Genomic DNA, 27066 nt, shown 5'->3' with positions numbered 1-27066 from the left:
CCGCGCCAGGGCTCGGCCCTAGAGCCGCGTCCGCGTCGCCGCCGCTCGCGCGGGTCCCCTGCCATGCGCCCCCGCGCCGCCCCCCGCGTCCCCGCCGCGCTCGGGCTCTGCAGCCTCTTGCTGCTGCTCCGGCCCGGGCACGCGTGCCCGGAGGGCTGCGCCTGCACCGACCCGCACACGGTGGACTGCCGCGACCGCGGACTGCCCAGCGTGCCCGACCCTTTCCCCCTGGACGTGCGCAAGCTGCTGGTGGCCGGCAACCGCATCCAGCACATCCCCGAGGACTTCTTCATCTTCTACGGCGACCTGGTCTACCTGGACTTCAGGAACAACTCGCTGCGCTCGCTGGAGGAGGGCACGTTCAGCGGCTCGGCCAAGCTCGCCTTCCTGGACCTCAGCTACAACAACCTGACCCAGCTGGGCGCCGGCGCCTTCCGCTCGGCCGGGAGGCTGGTCAAGCTGAGCCTGGCCAACAACAACTTGGTGGGCGTGCACGAGGCCGCCTTCGAGACCTTGGAGTCACTGCAGGTGCTGGAACTCAACGACAACAACCTGCGCAGCCTCAACGTGGCCGCCCTGGCCGCGCTGCCCGCGTTGCGCACCCTGCGCCTGGACGGAAACCCCTGGCTCTGCGACTGTGACTTCGCTCATCTCTTCTCCTGGATCCAGGAGAACGCGTCCAAGCTGCCCAAAGGTGAGCCTGCCGGCCGGGCCGGGCAAAAGAGAGAGCACGGGGAGAGGCTGCCACCCCTCCGGGGGCGCGGGGCAGCAGCCTCAGGAAGCCTGGGCGCTCAGGGCCACTGCCCTGGATGAGTGTTGCTCCCGGTGTGACCCTCCCAGGTTCCTAGCCTGAACTTTTCCTGGGACTCTACTAGGGCTGGGAAAAGGGGAGGGACATATCTGGAATTCTCTGGAGTTTCTGGGCCTTGCCATGCCTACCCCGCTGTTTCGCCAACAATACTGAGCCTGGATTTCCAAGACCATCTCATGGGGCTTTGGGCCCTAGTATTGGGGACGGGTTATTTCTGGGCTCCTCCTAAGTAGATGCCTCACTGTGTGTGGACAGCAGTTCAGCCCTGGTCCCACTACACTGAACATGGAGAGGGAGCCCTGCAGTTTTAAGAGCTCTCCAGCCCCCCACCCTCCCAGCTCTTTTTCTCAGCTCCCCATTTGCTCTTTTGTCTAAAAGGGCTGAGGTATATTCCTGGTAAGGAATAACAGCAGCCTGCTGAGAACCAGTGATGCAGTAACGATTTGCACCTCACTAGCTTTTTAGCCCAGATGTGAAACTGCCGAACCAAAATCTTGTGAGCTTGCTTGCCTGTTGGGTTTTTCTAGTGGTGACAGGGACATACATGCCCACTTGGCAGAGAGGAGCACAAGGGCACAGCAGTTAAGGGGTCCTGTGAAGGCCAGCAGGAAGGAAGCAAAGGCAGAGCAAGAAGAGGGAACCCCAGCATCCATAAGGATAAACCCCAGGATGGGAAGCAGGTGGAATGTTCTTACCTTCAGTAGATTCCAATCTTCCACTGGGGAGCATGTGGGCGTGGGTCCCAGCAGTGCCTCTAAGAGCCGGACTCCAGCCTCCCACCTTGCCCCCCAGGGTTTGGCACAATAGGAACCAGAGCTGAAAGGCCCACATTATAAAAGGTGATGTAGATATGGATTTATCTAGGGTATATATACTTCCGTTTATTGAGAATTCAAGGATGCTACACACCCATGTCCTGAATGCCTGTGACCACTTGTTCATTCTGTGTTGTCCCTAAGCACGAAGCCCAGGCAGTCACTCCTCTGCAGACTCGGGTCCCTGAACTGGCATTTTCAGCCCAGTGTGGCTGTCCCACAAGAGCAGGTCCTGAACCGATCTGGCCTGCAAGGCACAGCGTGCCCCAATTTTAAACTCTGCCTTCATTCACCTGCCTGGCTCCCCAGACGCTCCCCGCCAGGAGACCGTCCTGGAGACAGGAAGGTCCGCACGCAGACCTCACTGAGGAAAGGCACTCGCCTTGGTTCTGGTGGCTTCTGCCTTTGCTGCTTGGTGGAGGTGACATCATCCACCCCCATTGTCAGTTGAGGTGTCGTTGGTTCCCACGGTCATTCACGTGAGGGCCAGGTGTTGCGGGTCAGGAGCTGTGGATTTCAGTCTCCGTTCTGCCTTGGGTGGCTGTGACCTTGAACTGGACCTGTGTCCTACCTGGGCCTTGGTTTCCTCATCTCTAAACTACTTTGGTTGACCCTGCATTTGGAGTCTGAAGGCATGAGTTGAAGTCCTGGCTTAAGAACTGAGTGACTCTGAGCAGGTCACTTAAGTTTTTTGAGCCTCCTCTTCCTCCAGTGTGAAACAAGGACACGGGAATGCTGACCAGTCCATCTGACTGGTGATTGTCAGGATCAAAACCAGATCATGTGGGCACACTAAAGAGCGGTGAGAATATAAAATGTTCTTCTTCTTACTGTCTGTATTATAGGAAAGCAAAGAGCCACCAAATGGGGATGTGTGGCTGGGGTTAAAGATGGACAGGTCCAGAGGGAAGAGGGGTCCAGGCCCTGGTGGAGGGTTGGTCTCGTGAAGTGGGGAGAGGATGGAGGCGGTGGGAGGGCAGCATGGGGGCTTCCGGCATCTCACTGGGCAAAGTACCAGCAGCATCCCTGGCCTCACGGCAGGCTGTCCATGTTGCACAGCCGAGCTCTGGGAGCCAGAGATGGGATGGGTGTGCAGCCTCGGCCCCGGCCTTGACAGGAGAAGGCTGAGTTCCCATCTAGACCCAGATTAAGATCCCAAGCAAGTCCCTGTCTTCTCTGCGCCTCAGTTTCCCTGCCTCTAACTTGAGAGCACAGAACGGAACGTGTGCAGTGAGGTTGGAATGAAGTCAGCTCCCTCAAGGGTGTGGTAATCCTAGCACAGAGTGGGTGGTTCAATCACTCTCTTCTCCCGCCTACCCCCGCATTTGGGCCTCTCCTATTTTTTTAGGGCCACACCCTTGGCATATGGAAGTTCCCAGGCTCCAGGTCAAATTGGAGCCGTAGCTGCCAGCCTACACCACAGCCACAGCAATGAGGGATGTGAGCCTTGTCTGTGACCTACACCACAGCACACGGCAACGCTGGATCCTTGACCCACTGAGCGAAGCCAGGGATTGAACGCGCATCCTCATGGATACTAGTCAGATTTGTTTCCGCTGAACCACAAGGGGAACTCCCAGGCCTCTCCTATTTTCACAGAGGCAGCGGACAAGGTGGCTACGAGCCCAGACTCTGGCACGGAGCTGCGTAGTTCAAACCCCGCCTCTACCTCTTACTAGTCGTGTGCTGTTCTTCCTCCCAGTTTTCACATCTGTAAAATGTGGACCAGACTAGTACCCACCTCCTAGGGCTGCTGGGAGGATGCATAGGGGATTATTTATAAAGCACTTAGAACAGTGCCTGCCACACAGTAAGGACTATTAAGTGCTCTTATCATTACCTAGTTTTCTCTAGAAGGCCTGGAGACGAGATGGGAGTGACTTGCCCAAGGTCACATAGAGAGTAAAAAATAGCTGGGGGTGCACCGGGACCTCCTGGTTCTCAGCCCCTCTCCCCCACCCCCAGCCACACTGACCACCCACTTCCTGCCCAGGGAAGCCAGGCTCCATGGGGCACAAGCCCCAGAGCTTTGTAGGCAGGTGCCAGGGGAGGGGATTCAGAGGAAGGAGCAGAGGGGATTCCAGCCTCACTGGCTTCACCTCCTCATCCCTTCCTCCCCCAGAGATGCAACCTGAACAGAGCAAGTGACCTTGATTAGGTCTGACAGCAGAAAAATGTGCTCGTCTGCCAGGTAGGCGATGGCGCTGATGGAGCACTCAGTCACAGAGCCAGGGCCAGGGACAACACAGGGATGACCGGTCAATCTCAGTGCGGGCTCCTTCAGGGCTTGGCTGGCGGGGGAGGGTTGTCTGAGGACTTGGGAGGAGCTGCCTGCTGGTGCTGGGCCTGCAGGAAGAGGGCGCAGGACGCCTGCCAGAATGCCCCCTGGCCAACTGAGCAAAAACAAGCAAACAAACCCCAAGCAAGACAACAAACAAAACCCCGGGACTCCGAATTCACTCTGAATTTCAGATAAATGATGCATACACAGTGTGCGCAGTCGGGGATATACTTATGCACAGAAATAGTTGTAATTTTTCTGCAATTCAGTAGTCATTGGCCATCCTGTATCTTACCCCATGGCCCTCCCTTCCTTATGGTGGTGGTTTATGGTTTCCCAGTGCCATCTCTTAATCCAGCACCTGTGCCTGGCAGGTGCCTTCACCCACATTTTACCCAACAAGAAGCAGATGAGGTGTAAAGACGTGCAGTGATTTGCACAAGGTCACATCCTTAGTGGCTGAGATGAGCTTGCCCTCAGGAGTGTCCTGCCCCCAGTCCTGATTCTCTCTGTTGGCACAGAGACAGAGGACAGCCTCAGCGCAGTCCTGCCATCCCCCACTCTCCCTGGTGACAGCTGGCTGACCTTCCAGCCCCAGATTCTGCACCTGGTCTGGTAGTTTTTGGGAGACAGTGGGTCCCCGGCCACGTGGGACAGGGTGCTGTTGCGGCGACAGGGACCATCCCCTCTTTAAGTGGAGAGGGCTCCAGTCCTGGTAGCAAGAGACCTGGGAGATCGCTCATGGGACCCTCGGGGTGGAGAGGGAGAGATGGGGAGGGTCTGGGGAGACAGAGAAGCAGCAGGAGAGCCCCCTTCTCAGCAAACAATGATCATTAAAGCGGCCGGTCCTCCCACTGCCTCCGCCTCCCAGCAGCCCGGCCAGGTGCGCAGAGGATGAAGACACACAGGGGGTCGGAAGCCTCACTGTGCAGCTCCCTGGGGAACTCGTTTGACATGCAGATTCCTGGGCCTCCAGATCCAGGGAAGGTGCACCTGGGGGATGAGGCCCCGGGATCCGCATTTTAACCACTGCCCGCCCACCCCCTCCAAAGGTACTTTCGAGGAGCACCCACTAAAGCTTGAAAACCACTGCTGGAGGGGGAGGCTTTTTTTTTTTTTCTTTTCTTTTCTTTTTTGGCTGCCCCTGTGGCAACCCTCTGTGCCGGGCTGGGGATTGAACCTGCGTTCCGGCGCTTCCAAGATGCTGCCGATCCCTTTATGCCACAGTGGGAACTCCAGGAGGGGGAAGGCTTTTTGCTGCAGCTGTGGAAATGCTGTGTGACTTTATATGACTTTCCTGTTCTCTCTGCACCTCCGATTTTTCTTAACACAAAGGAGTATGAGTAGGAGGATTTTAAGGATCCTTCCAACCGTAAAATTCTATGGTTTCAGGGGACGGGAATATTGTCCTTGTCTTAAAGGTTGGGAAGTTGAGGCCTGGGGAGACCAGGTCCCTCAGGGACCCCTCTTCTGGAATCCAGGGATCTGTAGCGTCTGTGCCGTAGGGAGGGGAGAGCATCCAGGATACCCAGGGCTCTGGGCTCACGGGACGTCTCATGTGTCCCAGCCTTGCTCCTCCCGGAGCCTCAGGCAGGAAAGGCCACTGGGGATGAGGAACAGGAGCCAGCAGGCCAAATGCTGTCTCTGCTCAGAGATGCACGGAGCCGGCAGCCTTCTCCCGGGGACGCAGGTCTTGTCCTGAGAGTGTGTCACAGGAGCCATGGTGGGATGCTGAATGGTGAGATACCGTCTGTCACCTCCCCTTGTAGCCATGGCCTCGTGTGGCCTATACATCACAGCCCACAGTCCCCGGGGAGGGGAGAGGGGGAGGAGGGCGAGAGATCTGAGCTGATCCTGACGGAGCCCTTGGGAGGATGGCAGTAGGGACAAGGCGGGGCTGGGGGAAAATTAAACACTCCTTGGTTCTGCTCACCCTGGCCCCCCGGGGTAGGGACAGCCTCCTAGACAAAGTCTGCTGTCGTGCCTGTGGAACTGACAGCATTTCTGACTTGAACCCGGCCAGAAGCCAGACGGGGACTTGAATCCGTGGCTTTTAAATTAGAATCACTCACCTGGTGTCTGGACTTACTGAGGTTCAGGTTCTTTGTGCCTCCGCACAATACAAAGTGATAGGCAAAAAAATAGATTTACTAATGTAGGATGCTTGTGAGAGATGCCAACGGGCAGGCCAGGAGGTTCCGCCCCAAGGATCAGGTGGGCTACGGATTTATCATCCGAGGGGACTGGGGGTGGGAAAAGACTGCCTCTTTCTCTTTCTTCAAGTAGTGGCTCCTCCTTGGCATCCGGTAAGAGAGTATTTGACCCTATAAGGTCAGACTAGGTCGGTCCTGGTGCTTATTCAAATCAGCAGAAGGGCAGTCCTTAAACTCCTGCCCTCGGTCTGAACCTGAATGCAGCCTCACCCCATCCCTGACCCAAAGACCTGAGGCTTATCTCGCACCTCCACGAGTCAAGCCAGCCTGCCTCGTTCTGCTGGCTCTCCTGAGCCGTTCTGAGCTTGCAGTGGTCTCCCACAGTCCCCCAGGCTTCCCTCTCTATCTGTGGCCCCTTCCTGGGACTTCTGCCACTACCTGTGTAACTATCCTCCTCCAACCCTATCACCTGGAGCATCCGGGCATCATCATCGGTGGCTCGGCCCCGCAGGGCAGACCCTGCAGGCAGAGTCCTGTCAAGGCGGGGGAGTGTCAGGGCAGGGGGGCTGCTCCCCAGTTACCTCACTAACCCCACCTGTCCCCCACCTCCCAGTAACACCATTTCCCTTTCCTGGTGGCAGGTGCCGTGAGGGCCTCGTTTGGTCAGAGAAGCGGGGAGTACTCATCATGCTGACAAAAGAAACAGTAATTCTGCCAAAGGGACCCAAGCCTGGAGGTCACCTGGGTCCTTTCTTCTGGGTGATTCCAAGCTGACTATGTCTTTTCCTTTAAAAAGAAAAGCAGTTTTTGGAGTTCCCATGGTGGCGCAGTGGAAACGAATCCGACTAGGAACCGTAAGGTTGAGGGTTCCATCCCAGGCCTCACTCAGCAGGTTAAGGATCTGGTGTTGCCTGCCGTGAGCTGTGGTGTAGGTCACAGACGTGGCTTGGATCTGGTGTTGCTGTGGCTCTGGCGTAGGCTGGCAGCTACAGCTCCGATTAGACCTCTAGCCTGGGAACCTCCATATGCTGCTGGTGCGGCCCTAAAGGACGAAAAAAAAATTAAAAATAAAAATAGGGAGTTCCCATCGTGGCTCAGTGGTTAACGAATCCAACAAGGAACCATGAGGTTGCGGGTTCGATCCCTGGCCTTGTTCAGTGGGTTAAGGATCCAGCGTTGCTGTGAGCTGTGGTGGAGGTCGCAGACGCGGCTCGACTTGGATCCCCCATTGCTGTGGCTCTGGCGTAGACCAGGGACTACACAGCTCTGATTAGATCCCTCGCCTGGGAACTTCCATATGCCGAAGGTGCGGCCCTAGAAAAGACAAAAAGACAATACGTAAATAAATAAATAAAAATAAAAATAAAAGCAGTTTTATTTTCCCGATTATAAAATAATAGCTTCGTTGTAGACTTGGGAAATGTAGATACCGATCACGAAGAGGAGAGAATAAAAACCACCCAGCTTCCCACCACAAGTTTTACTGTGCTTAGTTCTGCTTTTACCTGAGTGCACATATATATAGAAAACAAACTGAGCGTATACTATATATCTTACTGTATTATATACAAGACTTGGCTTTTTCCTCTGAGTGTTGCGTTTCCTGTCATTATAGTTCTTTGAAAATGTCACTTTTTAGGGTCAGGTAAGAGGTCATTTCATAGATCTACGGAGTGAACCTGTGTCCTGTTAGAAGTGTGAGCTGTTTTCTTTTCTGTGCATACACTGTGCTGAACTGAACACTCCCATTCGTGTCAGTTTGTGGACACTGCTGGTTATTTCTTTGGGGTCGATTCTTTGGGTGGAATCACAGGGTCAGTGTCTTTGGTTTTTTTTTTTTAACCCGTGGATGCATTTTTGCCTAATTGCACCCCAGGCAGCGAGCGCCACTGTTGGCAAATACAAGGTGCCCATCTGACCATGCCTCTCCCGGATGTATGTATTATTATTTTTAAACATGTTTTCCAATTTGATAGAACAGTCACCTCTCCTTATTGTTTTAACTTGCATGATTTGCCCACCAGCAGAGTGGACAGGCGAAGCGTGTTTATATACCTCCGAGAACCATGGTCCTGGCAGAGGTTGAATGAGATCCCACTCATTCTTCTTTTTGTTTTGTGTTTTCTTTTCAGGGCCGCACCCATGGCCTGTGGAAGTTCTGGGCTAGGGGTTGAATCGGAACTGCAGCTGTCAGCCTACGCCTCAGTCACGGCAACAATGGATCCGAGCTGCCTCTGCGACCCATACCACAGCTCACAACAATGCCAAATCCTTAACCGACTCATCGGGGCCAGGGATTGAACCCACATCTTCTTGGTTACCAGTTGGGTTCGTTACCACTGAACCACAAAGGGAACTCTCTCACTTGTTCTTGTAAGTGGCCTCCCCCCTGCTGCTGACAGGTCTGTACATGTCCTGTATGTCACAGGCTTATGTGTTTTTGTCTCTTAATTAGAATCGAGTGCCCGGTGTCACCTTTCTCACCATGCCTAGTGTCCGGGCCGGGTGTCAGCTTTTATGGGCACCACGGTCTGGAGTTCCAGGAGAGTCAGTTGTAAACATGACCTAGGACAACCCCGCCCTATCTCTTTTCTCCCTAGATCTTTCTGGAAATGTCACCTTCATCCTGCCACTCTAGCAATTAACTCAAAGGGCGACCTGATGGCTGGGCCAGTGGGACAGGTGACTTGCCTTCCCGCCCAGCTAGGACAGCCCTGGGGAGCACAGGGGGAGACTCTGGAGACGCCAGTGTCACCATTCCCTGAAGCTGAGCAGCAGCCAGCAGACTCAGATACCCAAAGTCCATTTAGCCAAGAGGCCATCCAGTTCCGCTGCCCAGAATCCTGTGGTCTCCGGTGTAGCTTAGAATGAGGGGCTTGGCAGGCCTGGTCACCTTCGGGCTGGCCGTGTGATGATGGCTCAGAAGGACCTCCCTGTGTGGGTTGTCACCAGGACTGAATCAGGCGCGTTCACAGTCACGTGAGCCAAATCCTGTCCTGAACATGGTCCCCAGAGGGTCACAGCAGAGCGTGTCATTGCAGGCCCGGGCGTATCGTGGGCTCCTGCCCAAGTGTGCCAGGTCCCCAGTTCTTCCCTCCCGTTCCCACCTCCACTTCTCTGCCTTTCTGGCTCCTACAGCGCCTTCTGGGCCTCCGATGCTCTGGGCCCCAGAGACCAGGTTGGGAGCCTGGCCAGAGTGACCTCATTAGAGGCTGTACTACCTCTGTGATCACCAGGCGACATGGCAGGTTCACAGGTCAGGCCCATTTTGAATGTGCGTTTTTCTCCTTGAATCCCCAGCAGCTGGTGCAGCATATGGTGTGTTTGGAAACCCTTGGAAGACTTCCATTGCCCTTAGAATAAACCATGTCCCACAAGGCGCCACCTCTTCCGCTACCCCAGCCACGCCAGCCACACCAGCCTTCCTCTGTCCCGGGAACATGCCAGGTGCCGGTGTCCAGCCAGGACCTCTGAACTTATGGCTCCCTCTCCTGCTAAGCAGTTTCCCCTCTTCAAAGGGCTGCGTCTTCCTCCTCATCGGGCCACCACCAGCTGTCCTGTCCCCAGAGAGGCGCCTTAGGGCCTCCGCTGTGAAGGATGGAGGGAGCCAGTGCTTCCTGCTCCACTTGTTAGAGCAGTGCCGGCCAGATGGACAGGCAGCCGTTCTGGGAGCCTGTTCTCTGCTCTGCGAGGGACGGGGTGAGTGGCTGGAGGTGGGTGATGGGGACCCCAAGGCTACAGATCTCAGTGAACCCCGAAGAATGGGAAACCAGCTTCATCTGGCCCAGGGTGTCAAGAAGGGTGTCTTCTAAGGATGTGGGTGTCACCGGGAACCCTAGGTCCTAGACAGTCAGGCCCCAGGGAGCTCAGGGGTCAGGCCTGGGAGGCTGCCAGGAGCACGGGCACCTCCCGCTCCCCCTCTCTGCTTCTCACACTGGCTTTTATTCTCCTCTTCCTATACCGACAGGCTTTCTCTACGTTTTTATCCATGTGGCAAAAAGCATGTGGCTCTGGAGTTCCCTTCATGGCTCAGTGGTTAATGAACCTGACTAGTATCCACGAGTACATGGGTTCGATCCCTGGCCTTGCTCAGTGAGTTAAGGATCCAGCGATGCTGTGAGCTGTGGTGTAGATCACAGATGCAGCTCAGATCTGGCCCTCCTATGGCTGTGGTGTAGCCTAGCAGCTGCAGTTCCGACTTGATCCTTAGCTTGGGAACCTCCGTTTTGCCAAGGGTGCAGCCTTAAAAAACAAAACAAAACAAAAAAAACCCCGCAAAAACACAAAAATCCACGTTGCTCCATTCACATGATAGCTGAGGCCAGCCAAGACGGGTTGTCTTGGTCCCCATTTCTAGGTCCCAGGCTCTGTCTGGCTCTGTTTGGGAGCCGTCCCTCTCTTGGTTCAGTCTGCTGATCGGTGGTTGGGGTGACATTGTACACAAGGGAGCTGCAGGGAGCTGCCGGGAGCTGTGGGGCGGAGCTTAGGGATGGGGGCTGGGCAGGCCACCCACTAGGCATCCCGCTTCGCATCCCTGACCATGGCCCTGCTTCCAGTTAACTCTGATGGCAGATAAGTCCCCATGCCCTTCCTGGGCCCCCACGTCCCCTCTGTCAAATGCAGGTGATAGCATCTGCCCTTTGACCTCCAGCAACATCACGTGAATGTGCTCCAAGGGCAGCTTCCTCCAGCCCCCAGCTAGAAGATGCTCTTTTCTTCCTTATCCAATTCAGGAACCTGTGGACAAGCAGGCTGACAAATCCCACCGGATTTAAGCATCGCCTGTCAAATTCCAGCTCTGTCAAATCCTGCATTTCAGGGAGTCGGGCAGTGTCTGTGTGTTCACAGCCCATCCTCCCCGCGGCTCTCAGCCCCACCCCTCTGCCTCAGAGGCTGCCCATCCGCCCTCACCCTCCCGGCTGGTCAAGGGCTAAACAGCAAAGGCAGGAGTCAGGCCTGAGAGGGAGCTGCGGGCCACGCGAGATTAAGAGGAGATTCTCGGAGTTCCCGTCATGGCGCAGTGGTTAATGAATCTGACTAGGAACCATGAGGTTGCGGGTTCGATCCCTGGCCTTGCTCAGTGGGTTAAGGATCCAGCATTGCCGTGAGCTGTGGTGTAGGTTGCAGACGTACGTAGCTCGGATCCCGCGTTGCTTTGGCTCTGGTGTAGGCCGGAGGCTGCAGCTCCCATTCGACCCCTAGCCTGGGAACCTCCATATGCCACAGGAGCGGCCCCAGAAAAGGCAAAAAGACAAAAAACAAAAAACAAACAAAAAACAGGGAGATTCTCAGACATAGACCCAAACCAGGGAGCTAAGAATGGGGTCCCCGTCCCTGCTCCATTGTTAGCCAGCAGTTGGCCTGAGTCATGTCCCCTCTCTGGGTTCCTCTAGATCAAGTGGTGACTCTGATGCCCCCGGGGGGCCTTAGGTGAGAGTCATCAGAGAGGGCAGGGCAGGAGGGGTGCCAAGACCCCAGCACATGAGACACACGTAGAGCACGTGCTGGCCGGATCCCCAGAATGTGGTGGTGGCCGTGTTCCCCTCCCCAGCCACCAGCTTTAGACCCCTGGACTAGATCCCCTCAAAGGCCTCTTCTGGCTCTGATTTTGGCTAGCTCTGCGCCCTCCCAAACCCATCTCCTTCAGATCATGTTTTGAGAAAGTCCAGAAACCTCGGGCCCCCAGCTCCCAGCAAAAGTCTCCTGGGTGGGTGCCCTTGGCACAGGCCCCACCACCCTGGCAGGTCTGTTTCAAATCAGCAGGTGCAAGAGTGTGTTCTCTTGCCATGTGAAGAAAAGCCCCTCCCCCCACATTATTAGAAAGAATGGCATTTTTTTTTTTTTGCACAAGACACCAAAGAGATGCTGTCCCTTTTAAAACATAACCATGATAAATGATTCCTGCATCAGAAATGAAGATGTCATACAGTCCCATGGAGGGGCCGAGAGCTTAGGGTCAGGACACCCTGGCCTTGCGGCCACCTCCTTAACCTGGGCAGGTCACCTGACTTTTCTGGGCTGTCAGCCCCTTGTCTGTCACCCCAAGGTTTGTTGGGAAGATGAGGGAAATACTGATGCAAAAGAGCTTTAGAAGAACATGAGGGCGTTTCTGCTGTGGCTCAGCGAGTTAAGAACCCGACATAGTGTCTGTGACGATGTGGGTTTGATCTCTGGCTTCACTCAGTAGATTAAGGACCTAGCGTTGCCGCCAGCTGTGGTGTAAGATCTTGGGTTGCTGTGGCTGTGGCTCCAATCTGACCCCTAGCCTGGGAACTTCCATATGCTGCAGGTGCAGCCTTAAAATGAAAAAGAGAAAACAAGAAAAGACAAAGGGGACGTGCAGACATGGAAACGACTGTCTTGAAGGATGAAGTGTGTGTGTGTGTGTGTGTGTGTGTGTGTGTTTAAATGGCTGTGACATGCTATGGCCTGATGCTGGATCTTGGGTCCCAGGCCAGGGATTGAACCTGGGCTGCATCGATGAAAGCGCTGAGTCCTAACCACTAGCCCACCGGGAAACTCCCAGGATGAAGGTTTATACTAACAGATCTCTAGAAATAGGAGGGGTGAAAGCCATACAGGGCCTCATGGGGAAGCACCAGGAATGGTCAGGAGGCAGAAGGAGTGAAGGGAAAGACAGGTGCGAGCCTTTACTGTGGGTTTCCCAGATAGGAATGGGCGAGGCAGGATAAGGATTGGCCAGTTTGAATAATTTCAGGAGGCTCTGGCTAACAGGGTGATCCCTAGCTACCTGGTCCCTGGCCCTGGGGTGTTTAGGGCAGGGAGAGTGTGTCTTAGACCACAAGAACCTGATTAAAGGAGGTGAGTGGGGTATGGACCAGGATTGATGGGTTTGCTATGCTCACCTGTAAGGATTTACTGTCTCTAGGAATTGGCCAGCCCTTGGAGGGACAGTCCTTCCCCCAGGTGGCAAGGCCCCAAGATGCCAAGGCTAAATAAATAACAGGATATAAAAATCGTCATTAATTCAATGGTCCTTGCAGATGGAATTGAGTAGGATGATTTCAGTATGACTGGTGTCCTTAGAAAAAGGGGGAGATTTGAACACAGGTGCACACAGAGAAAACACCAGACGAAGGTGAAGGCTGAGCAGAGTGATGCGTCTGAAAGCCAGGGAACGCCAGAGATTGACAGCAAACCACCGCATGCTGGAAGAGAGGCCAGATTCTCACAGCCCTCAGAAGGAACCAGCCCTGAACATACCTCGATCTTGGACCTCTAGAGTCCAGAACCTTAAAAGAGTACATTTCTGTTGTGAAGCCCCCAGTCTGTGGTGCTGTTACAGCAGCCCTGGGAAATGACTGTTGGGGGCATGGCAAACACCTGCTTTGCCAGAGGCAGGGGCATGGATTCTGCAGCCTCCCCAGGGTCTCCAGCCCTTGGATTTTATGATGTCAGAATCAGTTCCTTCAATTCCTTTGGGACATAAGCTGTAAAGGAACAATTTGGGCTTTTGTATATTTGGTCGAGGGCTGTCCCTACTTCCTGCCCTCAGCAGGCTGCTCCCACTGGAGTGTCTGCTGTGCTCCAGGCATGGAGCTAAGTACTCTAGGGCCGCTCCTCCCAGAAGAAAGAGAATTCAAGGCACGTGTATAATTTTCAATTTGCGAGTAGCCACATTTAAAAACGTCCAGAGGAAGTTCCCGTTGTGGGTCAGGGGTAACGAACCCAACTAGTATCCATGAAGATGCAGGTTTGATCCCTGGCCTCGCTCGGTGGGTTAAGGATCTGGCGTTGCTGTGACTGTGGTGTAGGCTGGCAGCTGCAGCTCCAATTGGACCCCTAGTCTGGGAACTTACTATATATGCTGCCGGTGCGGTCCTAAAAAGACAAAAAAAAAAAAAAAAAGATTAGGATGGAAAATCTTCTATTATGTGTATTTACCACAAAATATAAATGTTTTTGAAAAATAGGAATAGAAAAAAAGTATCCCCAAACTGGGCATCTCAGCCTTGGCATTACTGACATAGCGTTCTGGCTAATTCTTTGCCTTGGAGGACTGTCCTGTGCACTGCAGGATGTTTGGCAGCAGGCCTCCCTCCACCCACTAGATGCCAGTAGTGCCCCACCCAGATGTGAGAACCCAAAATACCTCCAGACCTCATCAAATGCCTGCTGAGGGCAAAATCACCCCCAGGTGAGACCTGCTGCTTTCAAGGGCTGTTGAGAAAGAGGATTAAATGACAGAGTAGTGGTGAAGTATTTATAGTTCCTGGTAAACAGTAAGTTTCAGTCGCTATTACTTCCCCATAGAACATCGTCATCACAGGGAAATCTAAGGGCCCGGGTAACACACATGCCCCTTGTCACCCCCAGGGCGCTCAGCACATCGCTTCTTCCAGTGGCCACTGAGCCCACTGGCAGAGATGAACTTGGGGCCCTGGGTGCTCCGAAGGGCAGGTTTAGGGAGGGAGCCACTGTGGGTGTCTGTGCATGCTGAGGCAGCCAGCAGCATCGATCACTGTGAGTAGTGGGAGATACCAGACTCATGGGGCCAGTCTTAGACTTCCTCATGCCAGCCTTGCCAGAAGATTCTAATTAGTTCATCAATGATAACTAGACACAGGCTGGTATCCTCAGAACTCAGCCCAGGGCCCAAGTCATGGCAGATGTCTTTTATTGATGATGGAGGTGGCAGTGGTGGTAGTAGAAATAGTGGAGGTGATATCACGATGGAGATGGAGGACATGGGGAGGTGACATCACGGTGGACATAGTGGACATAGGGGAGGTGACATCATGGTGGAGATGGAGGACATGGGGATGTGACATCATGATGAAGATGGAGGACATGGGGAGGTGGACATAGGGGAGGTGGACATCAGGTGGAGCTGGAGGACATAGGGAGGTGACATCACGGTGGAGATGGTGGATATGTTGGAGGTGACATCACGGAGATGAAGGACACAGGGAGGTGAATATCACAGTGGAGATGGAGGACATGGGGGAGGTGACATCACGGTGGAGTTGGAGGACAAGGGGGAGGTGAATATCACAGTGGAGATGGAGGACAAGGGGGAGGTGACATCACAGTGGAGCTGTGGAAGCAGCAGTGGCAGGGATGATCAGGATGATGGCAGTGATGGTGATGTGGAAATACTTGCACGCTTCCCAGAAAGTAAACTGCAAGCCCTCAGGGATCACCTCTGCTCACTGCGTACCAGGAGGAGGACTGGCTGGGAGAACCGCACTGGAGTCAGTCAGCCTTCTTGTGTGTGTGTGTGACTCATGTCGGGGTCCTGAGGTTTGGGTGGCAGTCGGGCTGGCGTGGGTGGCAGCTGACAAGAGTCACCACCCTGGTGCAGGATCCACCCTTCCACAGCACATGCTCTGTGGAGCCAGGACCAAGCAGGAGCCCTTGACCGGGTGCTGCCCATGAGGCTTCCCCTGGGAGAAATCAGCTGATTGCTTCATCAGGAGAAGTGTCTGCTGGCTGAGACAGCGCGGGCTACTGGGAATTTTCTTCTAGGCCACAGTCCATGTTTAATGAAAGTGGTGGTGGGGAGCAAAGATGAGCACTATAAAAGATTAGAGCTGGTGTTTCCTGGCATCCTAGCCCCCAGAGGCAGAGCAAGCCCCTCCTGCCACCTGCGATGCCCACTTGTGCAGTCTTCCTTTGTCACACGAAGTGGCTGCAGGGGGGGCCAAGGTACCTGCAACTCCAGGTGCTTGTAGTGAATGAAGAACCTGATTGCCCTCCCCTCCCGCAGAGAGCACTAAACAGGGAGTCAGGAGATTTGGGTTCCATCCAGATGCTGTGTGACCTTAGACAAGTGGCCTAACTTCTCTGGGCCTCTCATCTGTCAAATAAAGGGGAGAGGTTGGGGAGGGATAGTAACACGTGGCAGTGCCTTTGGCTCTAACCTTCCATATGATGCTGCGACATCAAGAAGCTGAAAGTCACGGCCGTGCTGGTGAAAGAACAAAAGTGGCTTCTGTTTCCTGGTCCTTTGGGTTTGTGGTTCCAGGAGGCTGACAGGGAGGACCTGGCTGGGTGTTTCACCGGCCCAGGCTGAGCCCTCGTCCCCCAGTAAGCAGATGAGGAGAGCGGGACTGCGGTGCGCTCTGGCCAAGAGCAAGAGGACCAATGCCCTCGAGGGCCATGCTTCCTTCCTGGGAGTTGTAGCTCCAGCCGTGGGTTGGATGGAGGGATCAGCCCGACCCTCCCCCCACTGTCCTTGTCACCAGGGCCTTCTCACAGCATGTGTGGTAAGACTTCTGAAGCTCTTAGCACAGGGTTGGGCGGGCCCTTTACAGAAAAACCACTTCGCGTGGCTAGTGAAGCATACAAAGTTCGGCTCTCCTGGTGATCCGAGAAATGCAAATTCAATCACCAGTGTGCCCTTTTATGGCTTGTCAAGTTGGCAAAGATGAGAAAGTGACAATGAGTTCAAGGACTCTCGATGAGTCTCTCACTTGGGGGAATGTGTCTTGAGGAATTAATTAAGAATGTGCACGCGGGGGACTTCCCATTGTGGCGCAGAGGAAATGAATCTAACGAGGATGCATGAGGACACAGGTTTGATCCCTGGCCTCACTCAGTGGGTTAAGGCTCTAGCGTTGCGGTGAGCTGTGCTGTAGGTCGCAGACATGGCTCGGATCTGATGTTGTTGCGGCTGTGGTGTAGGCTGGCGGTGACAGCTCTGATTCGACCCCTAGCCTGGGAACCTCCATGTGCTGTGTGTGTAGCCCTAAAAAGAGAGAGAGGGAAAAAAAAAAAAAAAAGAATGCACATGATGCTCATAGCAACTTTGCTTCTAATAAGAAAAAAGCTGGAAACGTTCTGGGATTGGGCAAATAAATCATGGCTGCAGCCATGACTTGTGATGCTTGATAATTATCCTGCTGGGATGGAAAGATGGTTCCAGAACGGTTGTCCACTGGAGTGGCAGAGTGTATTTCTACCCTAGGGTTTGATGTACACACACACACAGAAAAAAAAAAAAAAATCCAGAAAGGCATAAGCTAGTGTGTTAAACATGTATTTATGGGTTCTTTTATCCCCCTTCTTTTCATTTCTATTGTTTCAGTGTTTATAAGGCTGTGCATACTAAGTGGAAATAGGAAAACAGAAATATTTTTTAATGACAGAAGGTGCTGAGGAGAGCCTGTCCTTAGGCAGCACCCCAGAGGCCAGATCAGGGAGAGGCCCCGAGAGATTCTCTGGCTGCAGCCTGTTTGCTGGCGAGGGGCGAGAGATTAATCTCAATCCGCCTTCCGCTGTGTCACCGTCTATTTCGGGAGAGTGGCAGCTCTTCACCGTCTCCAGATCAGGTGTCAGCTGCTGGGGAAGAAGTCATCGGTCAGGGGAGGGGCCTGGAGGGGGTGCGGCAGGCAGGGGGCCAAGCCCCCCTGTGCAAGGAATGGCCTGTCTCTTCCCAGTGTGCCTGGTGGGGACGGCGAGGTGGCTCTGAGGGGGAGGCGCAGGAGCGGGAGCCCCCGTGTTCCTGTGGCAGGTAGATGTAGGTTGGAGGAAGACCTACCAGGACCGAAGGTGGGAATGCAGCCCCCACCAGTCGTGTCTGTTCACTCACTTGTACCCTGGAGGGGAGACGAGCTGCACAGGTTCATTTCTGCTCCCTCAGGACCTGGACCCCCCAAGCATGTGGTTTTGTGGGACAGCTGGGCACAGTGACATGATATGTGACTGTGGGGCAGAGGCTGACCAGACTGGCCTCCAGCTCATCCTTGAACTGTTTCCCTACAATCCATTGGTTAGTTGGGCTTCCTTTTTTTTTTTTTTTTTTTGTCTTTTTAGGGCTACATGTGAGGCATATGGAAGTTCCCAGGCTAGGGGTCTAATGGGAGCTGCAGCCACGAGCCTACGCCAGAGCCACAGCAACATGGGATCCCAGCCGCATCTGCCACCTACACCACAGCTCACGGCAACGCTGGGTCCTTAACCCACTGAGTGAGGCCATGGATTGAACCTGTGTCCTCATGGATACTAGTCAGGTTCGTTACTGTTGAGCCACGACAGGAGCTCCCAGTTGAGCCTCTTGAGTGTCAATGACAGAAGCCCACTTTGGCTAATGGAAGCGAGAAGAGGTCAGATCATTTACAGAATGAAGAGAAGGCTGGGGAAGCAGGCTCAGAGGGAAGGAGGCCCCCTTGGGAGTCTGGAAAGCAGAGAGCAGAACTTGCTGAGTTCTCCAGGGCGGGCTGCTGGACTGAGCTAGCTCTGGCCATACTTGTGGTCCATCCACTCAAGATTCAGTGAATTGGAACAGAGAGACTTTGACCCCCTGGACATCCTGGCCAACGACGGACCAGGTGTTTTTAAGAAAGTCACACCATGAGTTTCCTGGTGGTTCATTGGGTTAAGGATCCAGCATTGTCACTTCTGTTTCTCCCTTTCATTCAGGTCTAGACTCAGAGCAGGAACCGAGCTCTCTATTGAACCCACCAGCCACTACTGTTATCATTTCAGAAGTCATGTGTAATAAATAGGAAGAGTTCTTCACGTGTTGGATACTTGAGGAAGACAGAGTAATTATAAAAATTGATCTTGTCTGCCAACTCACATGTTTGACGAAGAGCCCCTGTGGTTTTCTCATAAACTAGTTAGTGTCTTGTTTTGTTTTCTTTTTAGGGCCACACCTGTGGCATATGGAGGTTCCCAAGCTAGGGGTCTAATCGGAGCTGTAGCCACTGGCCTGCACCACAGCCACAACAACACAGGATCCAAGCTGCGTCTGCAACCTACACCACGGCAACATGGGATCCTTAACCCACTGAGCAGGGCCAGGAATTGAACCCGCATCCTCGCAGACACTATGTCAGGTTCTTAACCCACTGAGCCACAATGGGAACTCCCCAGATGTTCTTGCCTTTATTTTTTTAACGTAAAATAACAAGTGTGGGCAAGGATATAGAGAAATTGGAACCTTTGTGCACCATTGATGGGAATGTTCAGTAGTGTAACCATAGCAGAAATCAATATGGTAGATGGATGCAAAATTAAACATTATCGTACAATCCTGCAATTCCACTTCTCAGTATGTGCCTGAAAGAATGGAAAGCAGAGACTTCAAAAGATAGTTGTATGCCAAAGTTTACAGCAGCATCATTTATAAGAGCCAAAAAGTGGAGGCAACCCAAGTGCCTGTTAGTAGAGGGGTGGATAAACAAAATGTGGTCTCACCATACAATGGAATATTACTCAGCCTTGAAAACAAAGGGAATTCTGATATATGCTCCAACATGGCTGGACCTTGCGGACATTACGCTTGGTGAAATAAGGCAGTCACAAAATGATAGTATTGTATGATTTATCTTATATGAGTAGGTAAATTCATGGAGACAGAAAGTAGGGAGTGGTTACCAGGTGCTAGGATTGGGGCCAGGGGAATTACTGTCTAATGGGTATGAGTTTGGGGTTGAAAAAATTTTGGAAATAGTGGTGATGGCGTATATCACAGCACTTAATGCCACCGACTTTATATACTTAAAAATGGTTAAAATGGTGAGTTTTATGTTATGCATATTTTACCAAAACTTTAAAAATACAAAGAATAAGAAAGAGGAGTTCCCGTCGTGGCTCAGTGGTTAACGAATCCGACTAGGAACCATGAGGTTGCAGGTTCGATCCCTGGCCTTGCTCAGTGGGTTAGGGATCCAGCGTTGCTGTGAGCTGTGGTGTAGGTGGCAGACACGGCTTGGATCCCACATTGCTATGGCTCTGGTGTAGGCTGGTGGCTACAGCTCCGATTCGACCCCTAGCCTGGGAACCTTCATATGCCGTGCGAGCGGCCCTAGAAAAGGCAAAAAGACAAAAAAAAAAAAAAAAAGGAAGAGTTCCTGTTGTGGCTCAGCAGGTTAAGAGCCCAACATAGTGTCCGTGAGAATGCCAGTTTGATCCCTGGCTTTGCTTAAGGATGTCTTGCCTTTGGTTAAGGATCCAGTGTTGCAGCAAGATGCAGTGCAGGTCACAGATGCAGCTCAGATCCGGTGTTACGGTGGCTGTGGTGTAGACTGTCTCTGCAGTTCCAATTTGATCCCTAGCCTGGGAACTTCCATATGCTGAGGGTGCAGCTGTAACAAGAAAAGAAAAAAAGAAAGAAGGAGAAAGAAAGTGAGGAGGATGAGGAGACAGAGGAGGAGCAGAGAAGAAGCCATCCCTGGCTCTGCAGTCAGTCTGATTCTGGCTGTGCAGATCATTGCTAATCCTTAAGTTCCACCTCCCTATCTCAGATGTCTTGAGCAAGTACAGGAAAGAGTTTCGTTTTAATTTTTGCCTCAGCCTAATGGAATTAGAGAAGCCTCTCTCTTGCTGCTGCTGTGACGAGCTCTGTGATGGTTGATTTTAGTGTCGACCTGTATCATGGTATTTGGTCAGCCATCATTTTGGGCATGTCTGTGAGGGTATTTTTGGATGAAATGAACACTTGAATCAGTAGACCGAGTAAAGCAGAGACCCTCCCTAATGTGGGTGGGCCTCGTCCAATCACTTGAAGGCCCCATTAATGCACAAGGCTGACCCTCCTTCAAGTAGGGGGAACCCCTCTTGCCTGACTGCCTCGTGCTGGGACATCAGTTCTTTCTTGCCTTTGGAATTGAACTGAGACTTTGGTTCTTCCCGGGTCCTGAGCTTGCCAGCGTTCAATCTGGGACTACATCATTAGCTTCCTGATTGCAGATCTTGGGACTTGTCAGCCCCATGGTTGCGTGAGCCAGTTCCTTAGAATAAGTCTGTGCATGTGTATATATTATATACATGTAATATATATACTTTATATGTATAATATATACAACACACTTTGTGTATTCTCTCTCTCTCTCTCTCTCTCTCTCTCTATATATATATATATATATACATATATATGCATCCTATTGGTTCTATTTCTTTGGAGAACCCTGACTAACAACGGGTACCCTCCTCAGATATCTGGAGTCAGACATGGGTACCATCTGAAACCTTGAAATCAGAATGACACCAACAGCAACTTTTGCAAGCATGCGTTATGGCCAGTCACTGGGAAGAGCTTTTCAGAGATGCCCTCATTGCATGCTCACAGCATCATCACAAGATAGTGCTCAGGGAGGCGGGACCTGGCCCAGGGTCAGGAAATCTGGACGTGGAGCCAGGGCTCCTCTGGGGGGTCTGATCTGACACTCACCAGATGGTTTCCCTCCACACCTGACTAGTATCCATGAGGACGTGGGTTCGACCCCTGGCCTCGCTCAGTGGGTTAAGGATCCACCTTTGCTCATGAGCTGTGGTGTAGGTTGCAGACGGCTTGGATCTGGCATTGCTGTGGCTGTGGAGGCTGGCAGCTGTAGCTCTGATTGGACCCCTAGCCTGGGAATGTCTATGTGCGGTGGGTTCGGCTCTAAAAAGACAAATAAATAAATAAATTAATTAAAAGACTTTCTGCCTGGAGGGAACTTGTTCTGCGCAGATGGGGCTGGTTGCAGCCTTAGGTCTCTCTGCCTCGGAGAGTAGATGGGACGGCTTAGTGACTGGGGTCAACCCTGGCCCTGTTGTCTCCTGGCTGTGTGAACTGGGGCAAGTCACTTGACTTCTCTGTGTCCAGTGTGAACATCTATAAGTGGGGTTGATGAGAGGCTTGCCTTTGGGTTGGTGTGAGGATTATGTGAGCCAAGGCATGCAAAGCCCTACGAGCAGGGCCTGGTGCACAGGATGTACCCCATGAGTCCTGGCTCCTATTTGCTATTCTTCACTCAGACAACTCAGGAGGTGGGCTCAGGAAAGGAGGGAGAACATTCCAGATCAAGTAAGGACATCAAAGGGACTCCCCTCCTCCCCTCCACAGGCCCTGCTGCCCATCCTCTCTCTTCCTGTCTGGACCAACTCCCAGAGACCCCACGTTCTCCTCTCAAGCGCTCTCTAGCTTTCCTGCCCCCCTCACTTTCTCTCCTAAGATGTCACTATTTGTGCATTTGTGCTGTTGCCCTCCTATTAGATCTAGATTCTTTGAGGCCAGGGTGTCTTTCTTTCCCCCCCCCCTTATTTCTTTCTTCCTTTATTCTTTCTTTCCTTTTCTGCTTCTCCTTCTCCGCCTCCTGCTCCTTCCTTTCTGGCTGCTCCTGTGGCAAGTCCCCCGGCCAGGGATCAAACCCACAGATCCTTAACCCACTGCATCACAAGAGAACTCCACCTCACCTCTCCGTCTCCCTCCCTCCCCCTCTCTCTCCCTGGTATCTAGCACAGAGCTTTACCCATTTTGTTTAATGCATGAAACCCTTAGAACAACTAAATGTCTGTCTAGAACAAAGAGTAGCCCTGCCTCGGGAGGTTTCCTACTTAGCTGAGTATTTCAGTCTTAAAGCAGCAGGTCTCAACCAGGGAATTCTGTCTCCTTCCTCGCCCTCCTCCTGGAGACATGTGGCACTGCCTGCAGACATTTCTGATTGTCATACTGGGTGGGGATGTGACTGGCATCTCGTGGGTAGAGGGCAGGAATAACGATAAATATCCTGCAGTGTGTAGAGCAGCCCCCTACATCCAGGAAGTATCCAGGCCTGAATGTCAGTAGTGCCGAGGTTGAGAAACCCTGGTTTAGAGTAACTCCTGCAGGAGAGGAGAGGGGATCCCAAAGTCAGACCACCCTGGTTCCCGAGTCCTGCAGTCGGCCTTGAATGTGTCGTGTCCTTAGAGCACCCATGCAGTGGTACTCTGCCCCCCGCTGCTGGGTCCTGCTGACTTTCATTTCTCTGCACTTTGTGCGCTCCGAAAACCCATTAAGTCAGTGTATCTTATCATGATGGCTCCATCGAGCGTGGATCCAGAGTCCCACTCCTGGTGGGCTTGTGCGTGGCATTTTTCAAGCACGCCTGTTTCTTCTAACAGAGAAATGTGAGACGGCATTTTCTAAAAGTGTTGCTTTGCAAAAGTGCCAAGCCTAATCTCAAGGCACAAAGAACGTGGTAGAAATCAGAATTGACTTGGGGAGTTGTGGCCAGCAAAGGTTGGATTTAAACAGCAGGCTCTGTGCTGTGTTGTTTTGTTGGGGTGGTGGTTTTCCAGTTAGTACAGCTCAATGAAGAAAAGCAAAGGACTTCCAGGACACTTCTCTGGGTAAATCAGTAAGAATGTGTCCCTCACCACCAGGGGATCAACCACTTCATCTGTCACCATCACTCCTCTGGGTGGCAGCCCCGGAAAGAGAGCCTAGGCGTCCTGTGCCCTTGGTCCTTCCCTTCTTGGCTTTTCTCGCCAGCCCCCCACCCCCTTTCTGTTCCATTTGCAGGCATAGTGTCTACAGGCCAGGTTTATGGAGCCAGACTGTTTGTGTCAGAGGTCAAGCTAGGTCGCTTACTAGCTGTGCTGCTTTGGACAAGTTACCTCACCTCTCTGAGCCTGTTTCCTTGTCTGTAAAATGGAGATAATAGAAGGACATACTCCATGGAGTTGTGAGGATTAAACAATGTATTGTGTGTGCAGCGCTTAGAACAGTGCCTGGCCCGTGGTAAAAGCTCACTAAATAGCATTTATTGTTGTCCTGAAGCACTTTTCTCAGCACATACCCAGATGTAATTTTTTTTGGATCTGTGGTTTGAAACGTCTTTTTAAATTAACCAAACACTTTTGAAGTGAGATTTTAAAGGGAACCCCAATATATAAACAGAGTTTACGAGGACTTCTCTGGTTAGGGGGTGCTGAGCATCCCAGGAGCTGTCTCTCAGACCCCTCCCGCAGCCCCTCAACAACTAGAGGATAACGTTAGACAAGGGTGCCTCCTGGATCAGCGGCATCAGAATCACCCGGTTATTAGAAATGCAGAGTCGGGGAGTTCCCGTCGTGGCGCAGTGGTTAACGAATCCGACTAGGAACCATGAGGTTGCGGGTTCAGTCCCTGCCCTTGCTCAGTGGGTTAACGATCCGGTGTTGCCGTGAGCTGTGGTGTAGGTTGCAGACGTGGCTCGGATCCCGCGTTGCTGTGGCTCTGGCGTAGGCCGGTGGCTACAGCTCCGATTGGACCCCTAGCCTGGGAACCTCCATATGCCGCGGGAGCGGCCCAAGAAATAGCAACAACAACAACAACAACAAAAGACAAAAGACAAAAGACAAAAAAAAAAAAGGAAAAAAAGAAATGCAGAGTCGGGGGCCCCACCCCAGACCAGCTGAAATGGGTTCTCCAGGGGTGGGGCCTGGGAATATGCATTTCCACAGTCTTTGGGTGATTCTGAAGCCCACAGGAGCATCATGCAAGCTTCGTAACTACATATTGAAGGCAACCTTTGGATGTAGCTTTGTTTTCCCCACTCTTGCCAAGGGGAAACCCTTCTAGGTTTGTGAGTCGAGTTTCTAACTCCTCTGTTGGGTTTCCCCCGGGTGGCAGTGAAAAGGAGGAAGGCATCAGATTGGGGAAGCTGCCCTACAAACGGGAGGGCTCCACCTCAGGTTGGCACTGCCCCGCATCCCACCGACTCTGCCCTGACCTCTATTCCACCCCAGAGGCTGGGTATTGCCTGGTCTGGATTAGGGTCCACAGAGCTTCTAAACCCTAAAAAGATTTTGCTCCCTTCCATCACCACCCTGAGTGATTCAAAATCAAGAGTTCCCCTCCTTAAAGTAGGTCAAGGGAGATCAGCACATTCTGAGGTTTCTTCCATGGTGATCACTCTGTGGCTTAAAGAAAAAAAAGTTTCAGAGTTCCTGCTGTGGCTCAGTGGATTAAGAGCCTGACTAGTATCCTTGAAGATGCAGGTTTGATCCCTTGGCCTTGCTCAGTGGGTTCAGGATCTGGCATTGCTGTGACTGTGGTGTAGGCCATCAGCTGCAACTCCGCTTCTACCCCTAGCCTGGGAACTTCCATAGGCTACAAGTGCAGCCCTTAAAATAAAAATAAATAAATAAATAAAAAAATAAAATAAAATAAAATAGAAAAAAAGAAAGTAAAGAAAACAAAAAAGGTTAAATTCCATTCAAGTCAACTCTTCCCTCTTTTGGGGTTCGAGGGGATGTGCTTGCTTTGCACTTGGTCATGGCTCACCTGCCCAACGTTTAGGCAATCCCCAGCTGCAGCCTAAACCTCTCTCTCGTTCTGCTTGCCTTTCTCACAGGCCTCGATGAGATTCAGTGCTCCTTGCCCATGGAGAACAGGAGGATATTCCTGCACGAGCTGTCGGAGGCCAGCTTCAGCGAGTGCAAGTTCAGCCTCTCGCTCACAGACCTGTTCATCATCATCTTCTCGGGTGTGGCCGTGTCCATTGCCGCCATCATCTCCAGCTTCTTTCTGGCCACCGTGGTGCAGTGCTTCCAGAGGTGCGCCCCCAACAAAGACACGGAGGACGAGGACGACGACGAGGATGACTGAGCCACCCCCTCCCCTGCCTGGCTCTCCAGAACCCCAGCCGGTGGCTCCCCTCCGAGAAGAGGGGGAAACGCTGAAAGCAGAGAGGAATCGACCGCACCCTCAGTGGCCCGAGCGGCGCCTGCTCCGAGCATTGCCCCCTGGGTGCATCCGGTGAGACCTCCGAGCCCAGAGTTTAGGATCCGCAGAGCTGAGGAGACCAGGAAGGCTTCCTGGAGGAGAGCCCGCCTCTCGGCTGGCTTAAGGGATCCGTGTGGGGAGGAGATGGCCGAGGCAGGCTTCCGAGCTGCCGGCTGAAAACAGCGTAGGGGATGTGAAGACTAGGAGCCCTCGCCCACAAAGGCGACTCTGTGTCATCCGTTCCTCCGACCTGGACTTGGGAGGCCAGAAGCTTCCCCTTCCTCCTGAGAGGCAGCAGCCCAGCCGGTGGGGATAGGAGGTCAGGTCCGTCTCCACGAGAGCAGGACTTCTGCTCCTTCCGGAATAGGCGTCAGCCACCTTGGGATGTTACCCAGAGAACGACCCCACGTGTGGCTAAAACAGCATCGAGGAGAAAGCCTAAGGCCTGGCCAAGGTGTTGGTTGTTATGTTTGGGTGAGCAGGTTGCAAAAACTTTCCTTGACAGAACTCAGACCCTGATCCTTTCCCTGAGAGATGGCAACTCATAAAGGGACTGTCGTTTCCTACAGTTGCGATGGCCTCTGCTCACTCTTTCCTCTGAAGCCCAGCCACGTGGTTCCTGGCTTGCCCCACCCCTGACCCCACCCCGCCCCTTGCCCCACCCCGCCCCCACCCCTCCTTGAGTCCCTCCGTGGACAAATAAGGCCTGAGCATTCTCTGCGCTGGGCACCTTTCTGTTCCGACTTGCCATCTCTGGAACTTGCAATAAACTTTCCTGGAGGCCAGGCTGCCCAAAAAGCAGGTTACCTTGGACCAACAAAAATGTTAAAAACAAAACAAAACAACCCTGGGACTTGGCTTCTGAAAAACCTCCATCAGTGGCCTTAGGGTGTGTGTGACACTTCTTTGGAGCATAGGCTGTGACAGGCAGTGTTTTCCAGGATGGGGGTTGCAGGGCTTTGATTCAGAGGCAATATGAAACAATGTCATACACTCAGCAAGTTGATGGGACATGACGGGTATTAGCAGCATTGGACCTTGCTGGGGACTGACGCTCAGAGGAGGGGCTGGAAGATCTTGGGATATTTCTGGGAATCACCTCTCTCTTGTTTCCCGTAATATACTCCGTGCGGCTTCTTCCTCCACTGCTCCCTTGGATCTTTGCATCCACAGAGAATTCCTGAGTGTGTGCTCAGTGCACTGGTCCGGGCACTGTGGCTATGCCTTCCACACGGAAGACGGCACCCGGGTATTCTTATGGGCGGAGCATGAAACAAACAAGCAAACAAAGCTATATTGGCCTGTGGTGGCAAATACTACGAAAGAAATAAATGAGGTCCGGTGACAGAGTAACTGGTCGGAGCCAGTCAAGGGTGGGTAGTTGGTGTATTAGCCAAGGCTCCCGGAGAAACGGAACCAAGAGGAGATCATCTGTCTGTCGTTCCATCTCTCTGGTTTACGAGGACAGATGGAAAATGAGAAGCCCCACAGTCCACAGGCAGCCAGCTGGAGAAGCAAGGACTGCTGGTGGTGTAGTTCTAGTCTGAGTCCAAAGGCCTGCGAACCAGAAGAGCCAGTTGTTAAGT

At 52.8% G+C, this 27066-nt stretch overlaps 1 protein-coding gene across 1 annotated transcript; it reads left to right on the top strand.

Annotated features, from left to right (window-relative positions):
- Positions 1-26048, top strand: LRRC38 (leucine rich repeat containing 38). Its single transcript, XM_047792071.1, has 2 exons — positions 1-694; positions 25110-26048. Exons 1-2 carry the CDS (start codon positions 64-66, stop codon positions 25361-25363), a joined length of 885 nt encoding a protein of 294 aa, XP_047648027.1. The 5' UTR covers positions 1-63; the 3' UTR covers positions 25364-26048.
- Positions 26049-27066: the final 1018 nt, after the last annotated feature.

This window comes from Phacochoerus africanus, chromosome 8 (genome assembly GCF_016906955.1).
Source record: "Phacochoerus africanus isolate WHEZ1 chromosome 8, ROS_Pafr_v1, whole genome shotgun sequence".
NCBI lineage: Eukaryota > Metazoa > Chordata > Mammalia > Artiodactyla > Suidae > Phacochoerus > Phacochoerus africanus.
Note: the sequence above shows the minus strand (reverse complement) of the source record. Positions and strands in the feature narration are given on the sequence as shown.